General features: G+C 40.8%; 1 protein-coding gene across 1 annotated transcript in view; it reads right to left on the bottom strand.

The window, feature by feature from the left end:
- Nucleotides 1-3,115: 3,115 nt before the first annotated feature.
- Nucleotides 3,116-18,485, bottom strand: part of APOLTP (apolipoprotein lipid transfer particle homolog) — a 76,557-nt gene continuing 61,187 nt past the window's right edge. The window contains exons 60-73 of the mRNA XM_085075327.1: nt 16,919-17,083; nt 15,708-15,873; nt 14,231-14,415; nt 13,557-13,649; nt 13,054-13,258; nt 11,967-12,154; nt 11,749-11,846; nt 11,171-11,355; nt 9,945-10,147; nt 9,493-9,682; nt 8,744-8,853; nt 6,759-7,010; nt 6,235-6,374; nt 3,116-4,079 (exon numbers count right to left, since the gene is read on the bottom strand). Of these exons, the coding sequence (XP_084931453.1) occupies nt 4,064-4,079; nt 6,235-6,374; nt 6,759-7,010; nt 8,744-8,853; nt 9,493-9,682; nt 9,945-10,147; nt 11,171-11,355; nt 11,749-11,846; nt 11,967-12,154; nt 13,054-13,258; nt 13,557-13,649; nt 14,231-14,415; nt 15,708-15,873; nt 16,919-17,083 (2,196 nt within the window). The 3' untranslated portion in view covers nt 3,116-4,063. The remainder of the gene's footprint in view (nt 4,080-6,234; nt 6,375-6,758; nt 7,011-8,743; nt 8,854-9,492; nt 9,683-9,944; nt 10,148-11,170; nt 11,356-11,748; nt 11,847-11,966; nt 12,155-13,053; nt 13,259-13,556; nt 13,650-14,230; nt 14,416-15,707; nt 15,874-16,918; nt 17,084-18,485) is intronic.

Genomic DNA, 18,485 nt, shown 5'->3' with positions numbered 1-18,485 from the left:
CATGTTTCAATCCATTTAGACTGTGGCTGGTAATATCATTTTCACCTGTGTTTCTTCTGTCAGTAATCACCACACCTGTAAATGACTTGTAAGCCAGGTGTCTCTTGGTAACTGTTAGCATTGTCTTGTACTTAAAACACCTCTCTAGTTTCTGATATGCTGAAAGTGGTATAGTAATGACCTCTCTGTTCCAATGAAGTGAAGTTACTGAAAAGATGTGGTGCAGGATTCCCTGGAATAGGTTCTCCACGTTCAAAATGCAAACACTTTTAACCTGTATTAACAACATTCTGTCCCTAAGTGCATTTTTCTGTTTGAAGGTTTTTTTCTTCCAGTGCACGCTATTTTTAGCTATTTAAATAATTCTAAATTATATTCTATTCTTATCTTTCTTTCCTCCTCCTCTGAAAGAAACAAACTATGAAATCATATCAAGAAACCTTTAAAAAGTAGAAATGCTACTACTCTTTATTTTCCATCTTGTCTAAAGAGAATTTGGGTTCTGAAGAATGCATTGCATTATCTGTGTCGAATGGTTTTGTGTTTTGGGACTGTGTTGTCCAGCAATAGAGTTCTGTTAATTAGGAATGTGTATATGAAGGGAAGATAATCTCTGAATGCTCTGCAATTTAAGACAATAATCAAGTGGTGGTAATTAAATTTTTTGATTGTGGCATTAGGTTTTCAAAGCATGTGAAAACTAAATAGTGTCCTTTAAAGATCTGAGATCTTTGCAGACCTAGGACTGGATTTCAGAGTACAATTCTAGCCTTGACTTTGGTGCTCCAAACCAGACCACATCACAGGCAGTTGGATAGTGGAAGTCCTGTGCTCTGAGACTCTGGTTTTATGCTGGTAAAATGCCAAAACTTACAGAGATAAAGAATTCTGGCAAACTGGGTTTATTTATTTTTAATTCTGGAAAAAGCCCACTGCTGGACTGTTGCAGCCTTTCAGAAATAATCCATGTGGTCAGATATTGGCTGGCAACTGGTTCGTATTAAAAGTTATTTTCCTAGGAATTCAAAGCAAAAGGCACTAGTAGCTGCATTGCACTTCTAAACAAAAGACTGCTGGAGATGTCTTTGACTCACAGCTCAGCTGTGCTTCATCTGATGAGGGACTGATGCTGCTTATGGCTGTCAGCTGTTTAAGGGTGGGCTAAAGGGCCTTGTCTCTGGGTTTCCGTAGTTTGGCATTGTAGGTCTCTACTGGGTACTGGGAATTCTCCCTTTTCTTTATTTTGTATCTCAAATTTTACAGTAGAACATGGGTTTGTGATTTTTGTTGCTGTTGTACAGCAGAGCATGTAACTGAGAAGTTACAGGGTAAGGGGCATCTCTGGCCCTGTGTTGAGGAGGAAGTCAAAGCTAGGCTCTTGTTATATCTGTTTTGGGGTTCAAAGTTGGTGTGGTATGCAGAAATTCTGTGGGCTTTGTAGGTCAGGGGGTTTTGTATAAAGAACATGTTGGAGATGAGCTGTAAGCACTGAAAATACACTTGGAAGAATGACTGAACCTGTCTGTGCTCTGCAAGGACAGCTGGTGTGAGCAGGTGTGTTCAAAGTGCTTTCACAGCAGGAGTATAGGCAGAAATTTCTATGTATTGTGTGGTGGTAGGTCTGTGAGATATACAATGGATTTTATGTATTTGCCATGTGACAGCATAGTTTATATACTGCATTACCTGCATCTGAGGCATAAAGATTTTGGATTACTTCAATCAAGGTGTTTAATAATGTACAGTGTTGTCAGTAGTTATCTACTAAAAGTTTAGTACTCATAAAGCCAGGGCTAGTGCAGAGAAAAAAGCCAGTTTTGAAATATTGAAGCTGAAGGATTGAACTGACAAATCTTCAGTCACACCCTGCAAAGGTGATTCTTTTCCAGAGGTTCACATCCTTGCAGAATCACAAAGGTCTCTCAGCTGGCCTGAGGGGTGTTTTGTGCTGAGCTGGCCCACTGCCCTGCAGAGACTGCTGTACCCTGCAGGTACACATGGGCCTCCTCACATCCCCTTCTGTCCCTTTGCTGTTGTGTTTGCTGATTGGTGCTGCAATCTCCTGTTAGATGGGAGCATGATGTCTTAGTTTCATTTTTTAATTTCCAAGATGAGACCAGGCAGTAAATAAGACTGGGAAAATTAAGTGGGGGATTGTTTGGGGATTTTTTTCCCCCTTTTTTTCCTCCCTTGGCCCCAGTGGTGGCTCTGTTAGCCCTGCTCAGTTAAGTGGGGTCTGGTACATGCCCTGTGTGTGACCAGATGCTCTGGGTCAGTGGAGTGTCCAGGCCAGCCCATGGGGTCAGCAGAGTCTCCTGCTGATCTTCAGGACATGAGATGTGTCTGGAGGCCTGTCTGAGTTCCTGCCTCTCTAAAGAGCATCTAGACAGGCACTGTGCACAGGCATAACCTGGGACCAGCTTGGAGATACCAAACAACTGGGCTGAGCAAAGTGGCTGTAATTTAAAATGTTTATTGGTACTTAAATGGCTGCTGTATTATATGCAGCTTCTAGGAGACCTGGTATCTGCATCCAGCTCAGTGTTGCTGTCAGCAGTTAGCATTTAGTTAAAGTCCTGTATTTCTGTATTGCTGACTGAGCTCTTCTGAATCTTTTCCTCTGCTTGCTGACGTTTTACTTTGTTCTTGAAACTGTCACCTCAGGACTTTTTCAGAGGTGTTTGGTGTGCTTAGCGGGGGAGTGAAGAAAGCATTCAGTGACCAGGGAGAAAATCATGTGGTTTTTTTAAATCAGTAACTGGTATAAATATTCTTCCAGAAATATTTCATACGATTTTGGCTTTGTTGCAAGGGTACAGGTATAAAATTATTACAGAGGAAGACTTGATTTCTAGTATTTTATATAGTACCATCTGATGTGTGTGAGAATCCTAAAACTTGCAGGATATTTTCCTGACTAGTGTAGGAATAATGTTTTATTTAGGATTTGTATCAAGTAAGTGTTAAGAAAGTGAGTGCAGCCAAAAGCAGCATACATGAGATAAGAAGGCAGCTGCTGGGTTTGTCTGTGAGCCATTCAAATGCAGCCAGTTCCAACTCTCTAGGTCAGTACAACTTTGTTGTTACAAATAATCAATAAAAATGTACTCCAGCGTAAAAATAAGGCAGTCAAATGTTTATTAGCATGATGTCATAGTTCAGAATACCTTTATTTCAATGTTTGCATATTATGCAAAGACACTGGATTTTGCAGTGTTTTTACCAAGAAATAGCTGCATTCCAGGCACTGTGTGGAAGAAAGATAATGCAATTTTTCAATCAAGTACTCTATAATATAGGTGATTTAACAGATGAGACACTGTCACACAACAGTAGCTATAACACTTTATGGCTAGGATAGGTGTTGGTCATCTTTTCCCAACACATCAACTGACTGCTGACAAGGGGATTCTAAAGATGCGAAGGGAAAATGTGGAACTGGTGCACAGGAACCAGGAAGTGTGTTTCTCATTTAATAGTGTACACATTAATCAGGGAAAAATGAACCAGTATGAAAATGAGGAAATTATTAAATGCTTTCCATTATTTAACAATCTTATTTCTATCTTGGCCTTCTTGTGTGTTGGAGTACCTCCATGGGAAAAAGAAGGTAACTTTCTCCAGAACTGCTGAACTGTGGAGTTTCATTTCTGGAGAAAAAAGAAGTCAGCATCTCTGCTGACTCAAAGCTGATAATGCTGCTTTCACAAAGTAGTCCTCTTGTACTAATTGGAGCTGGAAGAAAGCTTTTCAATGGATTCGTGCTATGGTTCAAGGCTTGTGGAGAAGCAATTTTGCCACTGAATGGGAGAATTCTTTTAACGTAACTGATACTGTTGTGTCCAATTTCTTTTGGTTGATTATAGTTTCTTTGCCTTCAGGGGTTCTGGGTGGAAAGCTTTCCTTTTATACTAGATATGCTTCATTATATTCACCATTAACACTAATAAATTCACACTTCTACTCCTCTCCCTGTTCTTCCCTCTAGCCTGTCTACCTAAAATAACTCTTCTATTTTGGGTGCTGAAAGGGTTCTTCCATCTTCAGGGCTGGAATCTGCCATTCAGAACTGGCTCAAGCTGAAATGAAGAAGAGATGAAGTCCAGGTAAGTGGTTAGTAAGTACAAGTGACATGTAATGCAACCTCTCATTACAATGAAATACAAAAAAATCTATGAAGGGAAAATAGCATCAGATATATTTATGACATCAAAAAGCTGTGAGGAAAGTACCTCCAGCATTTTAGATACAGTTTTATCTTAGATTGCTAAACTGAAGTGTGTCAGCAATTCTCTCATGTTTGATAAATTCACATTTAGGAGGAAAAGGGCAGCATTATTTCTAAAGTTTATGAAGTCTGGGTAGATCCTTGACAAGCATGAATTTCTAGGAAATGCCACAGAAGGAATTTCTGCTGACTGCCACTTTCTGTTTTGCTCTCATGACCATAGCTGGTTATCAGCTACTGTGTGTGAGTAACCCAATACAGAGTCTTTCACCGTCAAGCCTAATTCTCCCTTACTGCAGTTTGGTCTCTTCAACTTCCTTCTCATTAGATAGACTGTTTACATATTTACAGACTTAGCTCATGTCTTTCCTCAGCCCTTTAATTTTTTTCCCAGGACTGTTCTCAACTGGTTCACAATTTAAGTTAAAATGGTGTCCAAAACTGGATACATAAAATAAGCTAAGTAGAGAAGTATTTCTTGTCTTAAATATGTTTATTCATGTGTACATCCCCAATGTACTTTGCTTCTTTAATCGCATCTTTAATCCGTGTTCTCATTAACTGAGCTTGTGATTCACCTTCATTCCACTCCTTTTCCTCAGAAATGGGATAATGTAAACAAGCAGCACTAGCTGACTTCAATGATTCAGCTACCAAGCCTTTCTAAAGCTTTCTTTTCAGCTGAATATTTTGTTGACTCAGATTTAACAAAAGTTGTCTCTGTATTTTGTGTTTATATGTTGAAGAGTTTATGTAACTACTGAAGCTAAAGCCACTCATTGCCTACAAGATCCGACTCAGAAATGTCCTGATCATCCACTGCTGAGGAACTGAATGAACTGAATAGCTCAGACAGATACTGACAGGCAACACTGCAGCATGTGTGATGTGATGCACTTACAGGCACAGTCAGTGTTCTTTTTCTAGGTTTTAATTTTATTGGCCAACAATTTATTTTATGGTCAACAAACCCAGGTATAAATAGTATTCCCTTCCTTAGTGGGTAAGAAATCAGATAATAATTGTAAATTTTTTAAGGTATACTACAAATGGATTTGCAGACACCAAATCACTCTTTTGAGAGAGTAGTGAGTTTACAAATACAGATAAATAATGTTCCATTACATATATTAAAAACCCCACCATCTTTTTAGTACTAAGCCTTAGCAAAGCATGAAGGGTGTAAACCCAAGTGCTTCGTTTCAAGCAGAAGCATAATTGACTCGTCTGCATGATTCGACCATGTATTTGGTGTAAATGTGTCCATTGCAGTCTGTAAAAATACTTGGGCAAGAGTATCAGTAAGGCAACTCCAGTTAGCAGCACACGTGGCTCCAGTCACTTTGGACTGCACAAACTGGCACAGTAACTACACAAGTGGGTAAGGACTGTAATGATAATTTCAAGCAGGTGCTACTGCCCCATTCAGGCTTGTCATCTTCCTTAGCTGTGTTCTCGGAATCCACTCAGAAATGCAGTCTGGATGACAGCTGCATTAAAACAAAAGTATTGATAATCTGGATGTTCTAGGTTTAAAAGATGGGGAAATTTTCATTATTAGATAAGAGACTGAAAAGTACAAAAATATGTCTTTCAGTATTTTGTGTCTGTGTAATATGTATTGTTGTTAATATGAATCCAAATGTATTATTCAGACCAAAAAAAAGATGGAACCAGAAATAGTATCTATCCAAGAGGAGAACTCCTCGGGACATCACACAGTATAGTGCAGGTATCCTTCTGCCTCTTTTACACAGCAGATTAGGAGGAAATAAGAAAGCCAATAGAGAGTGTGCAGTGATGGGCTCTGGTGTGCTGCTGAGTGAACAGCAGGAAGGAGAGGTAGCCAAGAAGCAAGAAGAGTATTTCCAGGAATAGGATCAGTTTTGCTCATGCCCACAGTCAGATTCATTAGTTCTATTTTCTTATGTGTTCTTGAACTGCAGACAAGTATGGAGCAAAGCAGTCAGAATTAGCAGGGGTGGGGGGGAAGAAATGAAACTTACCACTGCGGAGGGATTTCCACGGGGACAAAATTCCGGTTGCACAAATGAACAAAGGCTGCTGCTAAGCTGCAGGCAGCTGCCAAGGCCGGGGAGTTGCAGATGTCCTGTGTACACATGGTGTAGAATGGCTCGGGCTCCACCTGGGCACAAAGGGCTGGCTTAGAGGAGCAGGGTGCAGGGGCACCTGCAGGTAAACTGAGACGTTTGGTTTGTGTTCCCTCCCCCTGTCTGGTTGGGACCATTCATAAACCTTTGTTCCCTTCCTGACTTTGAGGAGGTGGTTTCTGTTTCCAAATCCTAGACCTGTATCCTAAAGAGTAGTGCAGTCATGCCGCTATGCTGTGGATGTCAAAAACCTGCATTTATATTTATGGTGATAAAAACCTTTTTTTCTGTCTTGATTGCTGTTTTGATTACATCTAAAGTTCTCTGCAACTGAACTTCTATATCCTTGCAATGGTTGGGTCCTCCTAGGAAGTATGACACATAATTAAGACAGTGCTTTTGGCTGAAGTTCTACTTACAACTTTGAAGCAGTTCCTAAGAAGTGAATGTGGTTCTTCAAAAAACACTTTGCAGATGTTTTGCTTAGCTGTAATTGGACATGGCTTCTCTTTCTTCGGTACAAGACTGCACTTATTCACCTGGGAAAACAGAATTACTGAAGTTGGGGGATTTGGGGTTTTTTTTAATACATGGGAGTAGGATGAATTCTTCAGATTTCCAATGTGAGCTAGTTTGCAGGAAGATTTGGGCAGCTCAGTACCCTGCTCTAATGTTTATTATCCATTGAGAGGCACCTTGCAGATTAAACATTGTTTACTTGTCTTATTGATTCTGTTACTCACTGAAGGATTTTGGTGTGCAGTTACTGACATAGCAGGTAGTTGGCTAAGTCTCTTTTATGTAGATCTGACAGGTCGAAGTTGTGCTTTTACTAGATTTTTCTGATGGAGAAAAAAAACATTTCATATCCTTGCTGGGTTATTCATAGGTAAAGAGGTGGCTTTGAAAACAAACCAACAAAACCACACCACCAAAAAGTTCTTTAAGCAAGTGTAAATTCTAGTTATTTTAGTTATAAGGAAAATGAACTGGCAGTTTAATCTGTACTAACCCTCATCCTGCAGGAGTCAGACACTCAGTCTCCTCCTGTTGTGCAGCCCTGGCCTTGTGGAGCTCTGCTGACGTCCTTTGCAAGGCCAGCGTGTGACAAAGGCTGTGATAAAGCTCTTGGGAGTGAGTTGACAGTCAGAGTTTACAGTTCAGTGTAAACCCTTACAATCAATAGTAGCACAAGTGCAGCCATTCTGCCCCAAAAGGTCACTTGTGACTTCGCTGCTTGTTTGTGACATTGTTTCTTACTGCTTTTAATTGATTATTTTGTTTAACGTCTCTAGTGAGTTTTGCATTTTTATGAATATATTAGAAGTTAATATTCGTAGCAATTAAGAAAATTGTGCCTATGGTCAGTTGCATTGTGATCTTGTCCCATTATTAACATAAACAGAGGCTGCAAACTTATTAACTCTCTGCAACAGCAAGAAGTACAAGATACTTGAAGCAATTCTCTGTTTTACAGTAAAGTAATGACAAAGCTGAAAATGAGATTTCTGTTCCCAGAACTTGGACATCTTAATAAATGGATAAACAGAAGAGTCGCAAAATTCTGGTTCCTTTTCGGTAATAGATTCCTAAAATTAGACTCTGAAGGGATTTAGAGGATCCTGTCAACATGGCTTGAGAGCATGTTAAGGTTACTTTTCTTGGGTGGTTGCATTCACAAATGGTTCTGTACAACTGCATGTTTGTATATTTAGATCATTTTCAGCTGATGCTACAGTACATTAATTAAGCAGAGGTATGATTTTACTGGTTTAAAATTGTTATAATCCTTATTTGTGCTAGTCATAGGAAGTCTTTCTATGCAATTTGGTAACTGACAGCAGCAGTTAACCTTCAAAAAAAGTCTGAATACTTAGTGGTATGGGGATGGAGAGGGAATTTACTAGTTTTTTGTTTCTAAAGTTTTGTTTATTGATAAAATGCAAAGCAGGAATAATAAAGAAAATTAAGAGGCTCAGCATACCTAGCTAAAACTAACAGCTCTAAAGAAAACTTCAGACTGTGGCCTGACTGATAAACATACAGATTTGCCCCAGACCTAATACCACCTTGTCCCTCCATTCCAGGACAAGGTGTTCCAAGTATCTGAAAACATCAGATACTTGCCTCCCACATCAGTTTCTTCTAAAATCAGCAGCAGCCACTTCTATGGTTTTAGCTTGCCACCCAGGCCAAAAATATTCAATGCCTATTCACAGGAAATTCTGGAACAGCTTTTAGCAAATATGTGCAACCTTTTCCCTGGTTAGACACAGCAAAACAAACTCACTACAGTGTGCTGTTGTTTTCACTATTGAGCTCTAGTTCATCTAAGCCAACCTGTGTGTCAGACATTGCCCTCTGTGCTCAGCAGCCCTGCACACTCAGCCCCTCAGCTCATTACCTGCCAGCTCTGTGTGAACTCTTGCACGTTGTCACTGAAGGAACCATTAGGCACCATCCATTCATTTCCAGCTTCATTATCATTGGTACCAAGAAGCCCAGCTGAAATACCTGGGAGGAAATTGAAATGGAGTAAAGTAGGAGTTGTCAGGAGTAGGTGCAGGAGAATTACAGGAGCTGTCTCTGGGCTCTGATTATTCTGTCCAGCAGTGCTCAGCTCTAATTTGGAAGAGGGGAAGCTGCCCAGCCTGCATTGCCAGCTCATGTCTCAGCTGCTCATGGGCTTCTCCTGAGCACATCAAGGCATCAGATAGATTCTCTGCTAATCTTTGGGGAGTGAGTTACAGAACAGTGTGGCGTGCATGGACAGAAATGCATTCCAAGTATACCAAAAACCCTGTGAGGTTTTGGGCATCCCTCTGTAGTTGTCTTGCAGGTCAAGCTGCTCTAGAGCAGATTCTCAACCAGGGTTTGGGGGTTGGGCTGCCTGCAGTGCCTCTGATATGTCTGCTTTATTGCATTGAATCAACAGTTACCTGTAACTTGCTCTTCTTACTGGAATGGTGCATTCCATGCTCTATTTGGCAATTACTGGGAATGCCTAAGGCCATTTCCAGCGTGTATATAAATGAAGAGGAGGAAAAACTAGTGAAAGACAGCACAGATAGTGGTGCTACCAGTAATTCAGATAATTCAGAGAGATAACAAAAATGACTAACAGCTGACACAAGCTGTATGATTGACACTCACCATGGTGCCACCCAGCCAGAGTGACAGTACAGAGATCATACTGAAAGTCACAAGAGACAGAAACTCCTTTCTGATCGGATATTTCTATTTTGTTGGTTTCTCGCCTTGCATTTGAGGTATTCTTTTCAAGGGATTGATCCAGTACGTGGCAGTTCTCTTCCATAAAGGAGAAGTTGTACATCTTGGATATCTGTTTTTAAATGAAAATGCAATTTCAAATCTGTCATAGTGAAAGTTCAGTCACAGACAAGCACAGTCTGGATTTGCAGGTGGGATGAGGCCAATTAAGCCCAGAATTAAGGGAATAAGAACAGGGTTGTGTTAAGCTTCTTAAAGAGCAGAAAGCACAAAGCCTCCCCCTCACTGCCATTTTCTTGGACCATGTCAGAGGAAAGCTGAAAAGGTCCTTTAGTATGTATGAATATAAACAATGTTTGACTTGCTCCTCCTACCTTTAGTTGTGGGTAGATACTGATCACAGTCTGGTTCATCTCTACATACAGTGATCTTGAGTTCCTACTTTCCTCATTTAGTATTACAGTGAAAGCATTGCGAACAAAATCCTTGGCAAGAAGTACACTGCACTTTGATGCCAAATCATACATTTTTCCATCAAAAGTCACAAGATGCTTGGTCCCCACTAACATAGCATGATCTGGAGAACAGTATTTCAGAAGAAAGATCAGTGAGTTTTCCACATAGCAGTTAATGCTGTGCATACCAACACACACACCTTCTTGCTGGCATACTCTTAAAATACACTGACATTACTACACTTATATTTTAATTAGTTACACTGTAGGTGCTCTGCAACAAAACTTTTCTCAGAAACAGAGCAGTTTAATGGTTTATTGTTTTAAAGAGTTAGCTGAGTGCCTTTAAACTTTGATTGGGATTCAAACCTCATGTTGATTTATCATTACACTACTTGAATAGTAATATTTATAAACACATACACACATTATACATTCTTTGGCAGAAAAACCAAGAATATTAATTGTCACCAAAAATTACTCCAGTGCATCAAACAGCTGCAGTCCAGGAAACCCTGCTGACGCATCACTCAGATTATTTTGGTCTTTAGGAGTACTTCCACAGCCCTTTGTTGTGTCTCTGTCTACTGGGAGGAAACCATTTAAAAGGGTTTTCTGGAAAAACTGTTCTCTCTAAGGGACAGTTGGGACCATTAGAGCATTCCTTTAGCATTTAACAATACTTTTACAGGCAATACTGTCTCTGAAATTTTGGTAGGGCTGAGCTTGCTCATCCTGGAGGCAGCAGAGATAAGGTCCCCAGTTTCCAAGCCTCTGTGCTAGGACACAGATGGAACAGGTGTGACTGGCACTGAACCATAGTATCAACTCATAAGAGCTTATGGAAAAGGCATATAAATAGCACCTGATGATTCCTAGTCTCAACAGTAGTAAGTGTAAAGAGTTGCAAAATTTGCATGAATATTAAATAGAGCAGTGTTACTGCATGTCAGCTTTGCCCAGTGTGTTGATCTTATAAATACCATTACTGTCTTACAAGAAAAACTATATGTAAATTTATAGGAAAATTTTTAATTAGCAATCATTTCTATGTAAACTACTCTTCCAAATAAGATTTTTAAAATAAAGAATGAAATAGAAGTAGACCCAGGTACAAAACAAAGCAGCTCTTTGAAAGGGCTTACATTCAAATGGGCTCTCCATCATCCTCCGTTTGAATCTATAGTACTCTGCAAGTATGTTGAGATTGTAGAGGTCTTGCAGAGGCCTCATCAGTTTTTCTCCAATGAGGTAACTGGTAACATTTGCCAGCGGCAAGGACAAGTCTGCTTTAGGCAGTACTGGGAGTTTTCCTGCCACTGAACAGTTCCTGTAGAATACAAACAGAACACCCCTTATCTGCTGAACTGATGAAATGCTGTTGCTTTATTATTAGAAGTGTGGAAGTGAAATATTCATAAGAACTGTAGTCTGGTTAGAATAGCAAAACACAACCCTACTCTGGCCAAGAGTTGCACTGCCCCAGGCCATCTCAGGCCAGTTATCAGTTACTGATACCCTGTTTTCTGCCCAGCACCTCCTTTCAAATAAAGGCGGGCCTGGCAGCCAACAGAAATAAACATTAGGGTGTGATGTGCCCAAAGCAAAGAGTGGTTGGATGGCTGTCCAGAGCCCTCAGCTGCAAACTGACAGGAAGACTAACTAGGCATATATCCATTTAGAACACTGTCCAGGTCAGGGATCCTGCAGAAACACCAGTTACCTGGGTGAAAAACTGTAGAGGTTCAGTAAGGGCTTCCGGATCTTGCTCACAGCTCTGGAAAATGTGGCCTCTGCCCACCTGAGCACCTGCTGTGTAGCCTGTTGGAGAGTCAGAGATTATAAAGCCAATTTCAATATTGCTTCAGGGCCGGGTCAGTGCTTATATATGTAGGCCTTGTCTTTCAAATCATTAAAAATTGAGAACTGAGTTATACCAACCATATCCAAGCCTGCTTTCACAACCTTTAATGCCACCTGGATTGGTTCCATTAGCCACACATCTTTTACAATCTTGGGTAAGAAAACCTGGATTTTCTTCATGTACTCTTCTGTCTTCTCTTTCCACACTTCATCCAGTGGCTTCAAGGTTACATCGTAGTAGGCATCCTTCAAAGTTGCTAATGGCTCTGAAGCAAACACATTAATGAGACAAACCTTAGCTGGTTTGGTACAAAGTAGCTGTTTGTTTCCACCCAACTTCTAGCATAAGTGAAGGGGCATAGAAAACTGGAAGAGGCAGCTGTGTTTCCATGGCACTCAGGCACATTGCACAGGTGTGAGCTGACAGGCATTTAGCTCTAACTCTGACTCCATTACAAATACACTGCTGCTGTCCAGAAGGACCGTCAGGGATGCTCTGCAATGTGCCACCATCAGAGCTGTACTGCACAAACTGCACCTGCTGAGCAACAGGACAGTTTGGTCACAATTGATTTCAAGGACTGTATATCAAATAATCCAACTTTTGAGTGGGAAGAGCCTAGAGCTAAGTGGCCCAAAGTGAGTTTTTACCCTTGTGAGAACTGAAGGTTCTTGCAGCTAATTCCAGCTGACCACATTTCTCAAAGGTTTCGATATGGGCCACAGTCCAGCTGAACAGTGAATTAGTGGCTACTGGATAGGCTTGGAAAAAAACAGATCAAGTGAAATCCGATTAGTACAAGCATTAAAAACTCTAGGATGGATATAAGCAGCCCTTTGGGAGGAAAGGCTTGCCAGGGAACTGTTAGCAGAAATACTTCAGCTTAGGAATTAAGGGCTCTGTTCTCATCCGATTGAACGCAGCCTCCTGTGACCAAGTGAAAGCCTCATCACTGATTTCATTAGAAAGGTGCTCACTGAGAGCCTTCTTAGAGTTTATTGCGTCAAGGCTCCCACTCTGTACACTAAGAGCCAAGGTCAGCAACTTTTGCTAGATCAAAATAGAAACCTTTGTGCTGTTCAGTATGTTTTATAGTTTACAGTCGAGTTTGGTTTGCCCTGCACTGACATTGTCCCTATTCCTGCTTTGCACTGTTTTGCTTACTTTGTAATTCATTCTGCATTTGCTGGACAACATCTTGAATTTTCTCCAGGTAAAGTGGGATCTTGCTTCTCAGAATGTGCCCGATTCCACTTTGGTTCCACACCTGGGTGACAGCTCTGTCCCCACTGTGCAGGACTCCTGCTGCCCTTTGCAAGGCCATCAAAGGCCAGCTAGCTGCTTCAGACAGGAAACCAATGTGCTGCACCTACAGTGGTTCCAAAAAGAAAAAAAAAAAAAAAAAAAGCCAATTTCAAAGCACACAGTGATCTCAAGCAAAGCTTTGACTTCGTTGCAAGGCAATTCTGCCTCCACAATGTTGACGCAGAGATACAGGATCTCTACCGTAAAACATGCTTTTTGTCTCTGTATGAGTTACAGGTCAGCACAGGAGTGATCACTGAAATGTTTGCGCAAAACAAAATAGCTGCAGGCAATATAATGATGTTTAATTAACAGTGCATGAACACTGCATGTGTTTTCACAGATGGTATACAGATACTTACTGATCTCCTGAGTCTCCACAGGTATCCATCAAACTTCTTTATCTTCTCTATCAGTTTGGCTTCCAAAAGGCTCCCAATTTCATTAAGCTTGTTCTGTGAGAAGATTATTAAAACCTTGAATTCATTATTTAAAATTGCTTGCTCTTGATCCAAAACATTCAAAGTTTGTACTAGTTTAAATGCCAGAGAAGATCCACAGTGGCCTCATGTTTCTCAGGGGAAACAAGTTCTGCATTATTCAATGGATAAGACAAGGAACAGAAAAGTCATGATGAAAAGCAGAAAGCCTCTCCCAAGCAGAAAGTATGTGAAACACCATCACGCTATTAAAAGTGAAAGCACATTCAGGAATTCTAATCATTCGTTTTGTAACAAACTCACTGAGCAGTTCGTGCTGCTCTCACTTTGCTTATCTTCTTCGGAGGATCCACCCTCTTTAGGAGAGGGTTCTGTATTTTCTGTCTCGAGGCATGGCTGAACTTAATTCTCACCATGGTAACGTCTCACATCAACGTGAAAATAATGTTATGTGTTTAAAAAATTGCATAATTTTGTCTGGTTGCTACCAAAATTCACACCTGAAACCTACATGGAAGGTGCTCCGTCAAAATGGTGAAATCAAACAATATTCAGGGAAAATCACACTGCAGTTAACAGCCCCTCAAGGGTCTCACCTCAGTCTTAAGAATTGGATCCCCACATCCATGAGCTAGAAAACTCAAACTTCCATTAGCGGCTGCTAGAGTCACTTGTCCCACGTTTTCCTGCCTTTCACCGTTGATGGTGAGATAGGTGTTAATGGCAGCCATCTGTTGCCCATCAGAACAAGCACTGACTTCCAATCCTTCTTCCAAATCCCCTTAGGGAATGAAGAAAGAGCGCTTCATTTACAGGAACAACATTGACAGACACTCTTTCAAAGCCAGCTTTTAATTACTTAGGTGATCAATCAGTGTCTGTGTTAGGTGTGGAGGAAAAAAAACCAAAACAGAAGAGATAAAGAGGAAAAAATTAGATCAGTGTCAGGGGTTGATCTCTCCTGTGTGGCTTGTGAATGAATTACAAACACAAGATTCGTTACTGCAAGGGAAGCACTAGATTAATGTAAATCTTAATCTCTCATTCACATTGATTTACCGGCCTTTTTTTCTACTTTAGTCTTTAGTGTCCCTTGTTGCAGATGTTTCAAAGCTGCTCAGCCCTTAAAAGAAAGCCTGTCAGTTCCACCTACCATACACACAAGTCGTTTCTACAGAAGCACTGATGAGCATAAATAAATGGCTGGCAAAGAGCGCATCCAATCTGAGTTGAGAGAGCTGAGTTGAATAATTTCTACAAACTTCTGGCTTCAGTGACTCACAAACTAATGGTCCTAATCTCAAAAACATCCTAGCACTTACTACGTGTGTGAAGACACGAACCTGAGAGAAACTTGCCAGCAGAAGTGTGGAATGGCAAATCCAGAAGTGAAACAAGGACTGGGATTGCCAGCAACTTGAGTTTGAGACAATTGGGATATCACCAATTCTGCTTGGTTTGCAACCAGCTCTAATGTAGCTGAAATGTGGATGAGCCCCACCTCTTGCAGCTAATTTCATCTAATTTTACTCATCTAAAATTTAGGTACAACTTAAACCAGCAGCCAGTTTTTCTTCTCCGTTGTCATTCAGAGCTATGAGACTGCTGTGAGACAATCCCTTGCAGCCAGTGGTTGCACACATCCCAATTCATACAGCTGTTCCAGCATGTGGTACAGTCAGTCTCTGGAGGTGCCTCTTTCATTCCCTGCGTTGAATTTGGAAGGTAATGATTATCTTAAACAGAGCACACAACTTTAATGTGGTTAAATCAAGAAGAAATTAATCCTATCTTTTGTTACCATCCATTGTAATAATACAAAAATGTCTCCCAAACTGACCTTTGTAGCAAATTCTAAGCTTCAGCTTCTCTTTATCTGAAAGATCATAGCCTGAATGAACTGAGCTAGCTTAGCACTAGAGACACAGTCTTTGTTCTTGTCTCTTCACAGCAATGACAGCTGGGAGTCGCAGAAGGGACCCCTAAGGATCATCAAAGTCCAGGTCCCTGCTCTTTGTAGGAGACCTAGAACTAAGTCCTGTGGCTGAGAGCATTGTCAGTGAAGGTACATACCTTTCAGATACCCCATGTAGTACTGAAAACACTCCTTTCCTTTTGAAGCAGTTACTTTTACTTTCTCTTTCTGATCAATAATCCCCTCCACCAGGATTTGGCTCTGGACAGATGAGGAAGCAGCAGTTCCTGTCAGGCCTAGCCAAATATCTTCAAAGGCTCTTAACTGCAGCCATAAAGGAAAAAACATTTATTCAAAGCCACCACACAGAATTAATGATTGTTCAGAGATGGTGCTCAAGTATCAGTGCTTCCCACAATAGGGTAGGTGGTGAGGGAAATACTTCCCAATGCTTGTGCAGCATGCAGGAGTTACACTAAGAGAGGCACAAGCATCAAAGTGATTGGCCCAGGAGCTGAATGAATGGATAGCACGAGGCCTGTGGGCTAAATTTTAATGGTAGCAGTGAAAGAAAAATGTTAGTTCTCTGTGAGGCTGCTAATTTGTGCCATTTATTCCAAAACACAGAATAAAGAAAGCTCATGCAGAGCAGCTGATACTCATTTAATCTCCCTCCTCTCTAAAGAGACGATAGAAAAAGAATTTAGTATTTGTTACTGATTAAGTCATCATCATTTTGTGAAGGGATGGTCTGTTGTCTCAGTTAGTGCCTGACTACCCACATTCCTACTAATGAAGAGTTTGGATAGTGCTGACCCCATCAGTTTTCTGCCTCACTCCATTGCCTCCATCTGTCTCTCCACCTTAATTTCACAGGAAATTAAAAGCAAATGCGAAATGGGGGGGGGGGGAGAAAAAGGAAGAGATTTGCCTCAGAATGAGCATCATATGAGCTGTTCTGTGCCTTTTTTAGGGCCAGTTATTTTTTTCTGGCAAATGATGATTTGTGCAAGCATTGTATTTTGTTTCCCTCTCTTCTAATGGGGTGAAAACCCCATGCCTCACCCAACAGAATGCTGAAGGGGAGTTAAAACAGCACACAGCCTCCTATAACTAATACACTGCACTAGAAACATGCTTACTTTATTTGTGACAGCTCTGCAGAGAACTAATGTTGGTGCCTTCCTCTGTCTCTCGGACACTGCCTAACTGCTCCATTAGAGACAGCACTAAAGAAACCTCAGGAGTATTTTGTGTTGCCTGCTGCTTTACAGTCACTGCCTGCACCTGATCCGTTTGGGAGATAGATGGCAGCAGGCGGCCTTTAAAAACCAAAATGCAGTGCCAGTAAAATAAAGTGGAAACTCACTTCAATTTCCAAAGAATAGTTCTTCACATCAGCAGTGCTCTGATTCTTTATGGATAGTGCAATCAACCCCTCATCTCTCCCGTGATCAGCAAGGTGGAGTCTGCTCTCTGACTGCAAAATGATGTCATCTTTGTTGAGCTGGTGTTTTCCAGATAAAACAATTACCTAAGTATGCACAAAAAAGATGTTAAAGCTTCCAAATTCTTCCAGACAAAATAAGCTCTGCTTTGAGTAGTAAGAAGTTGTACAGTGGCAGCATTCTCATGAAATTACACAACAAACAAAACTTGTTTCAGAAATCAGCATATCCTCCTGCTCCTCACAGCACTGTGTTCATTACATCTTCAGTTTCTGTGGTATAAAAGCCTGTTCAGTGACTGCAGTCTAAAACCAGATAAACAGCTGCAAAGAACCATATTTTGTTAAAATGTCCGCTGTTTATTGCTCTTATACTTCTCAGCTACTCTAGCCACACATTTTGATGAAGCTGGGGGTACATGGGAGGTGAGGTGAATATTGTCCTGATTTCAACTGGGTTAGACTTAATTTTTTCTCAGTAGGTCATACAGTGCTGTGGTTTGGATTTGGAATGGGAACAGTGTTTGTCATACACTGATGTTTTGGGTTTTGCTAGTTGTGTTTATCCTAAGTCAAGGACTTTTGTGTGTGTGTCTCCTGCTCTGCCAGTGAGGAGGTGCACAGAAGCACAGCTGGGACAGGTGACCTGACTGAGCCAAAGGCATATTTCACACCACAGAACATCATGTTTGAGACACAAACTGGGGGGAGTTACCTGGAAGGAGCTGATCTGGGTTTGGGCAGAGGGGTCTGACATTGGTCAGCAGGTGGTGAGCAATTGTGTTGTGCATCACTTGTTTGTTTCCTTTCCCTCTTTATTACTATTATTATTACTGTATTTTACTTTGGTTTTAATTATTAAACTGTTCTTATCTCAACATACAAGTTTTACTTTTGATTCTCCTCCCCATTCCCCACGAAAAGGAGGGGAGAGAGGAGATTGAATGAGTGGCTGGTGCTTAATTTCCAGCTGGGCTTAAACCATGATGTCTCTGAAGAGGATGATCCAAAAATAGAGGCACCTGCTTTTAGAATGACATGCATATACATTCTTTGCATTATAAACTGGTTCTATCATCCCTGGTCTGGGAAAAAGTTTTCCTGTTGCTAACAGAGTGTGACCTGCTCTGACAGTAAGGAAACCAAAATGTGTTTTAGCCACTGGGAACCTGGAAGAGACATTTATTGCAAGTTCCAAGTTCTGTGTTTGTTGTAAGTCTCTACAGGCAACTCTGAGGTCCAGCATGCACCTAAGAGATCATAGCTGTGCCTTCAGTTTATGTGCATAATAGAAAAATAAGGTTACATTAAGGTTCAAAAATCCATCACTACCGGCAGAGCAATCATAAAAACCAGCAAACTTTTACCCACAGGGGAAAGAAAGCACTTTTCACTCCTCTCTAGTGTCCTTTTTGATCACTTATGAACCTGTTTTAGTATTCTCCAGAAATATGAAATTAAAATACCTTTGAAAGAGGAATAGGAAAGA

The sequence above is a fragment of the Lichenostomus cassidix genome, chromosome 14, assembly GCF_008360975.1.
Source record: "Lichenostomus cassidix isolate B80296 chromosome 14, HeHo_3.0, whole genome shotgun sequence".
In the NCBI taxonomy this organism is placed as follows: domain Eukaryota; kingdom Metazoa; phylum Chordata; class Aves; order Passeriformes; family Meliphagidae; genus Lichenostomus; species Lichenostomus cassidix.
This window is presented reverse-complemented; position numbering and strand designations above follow the sequence as displayed.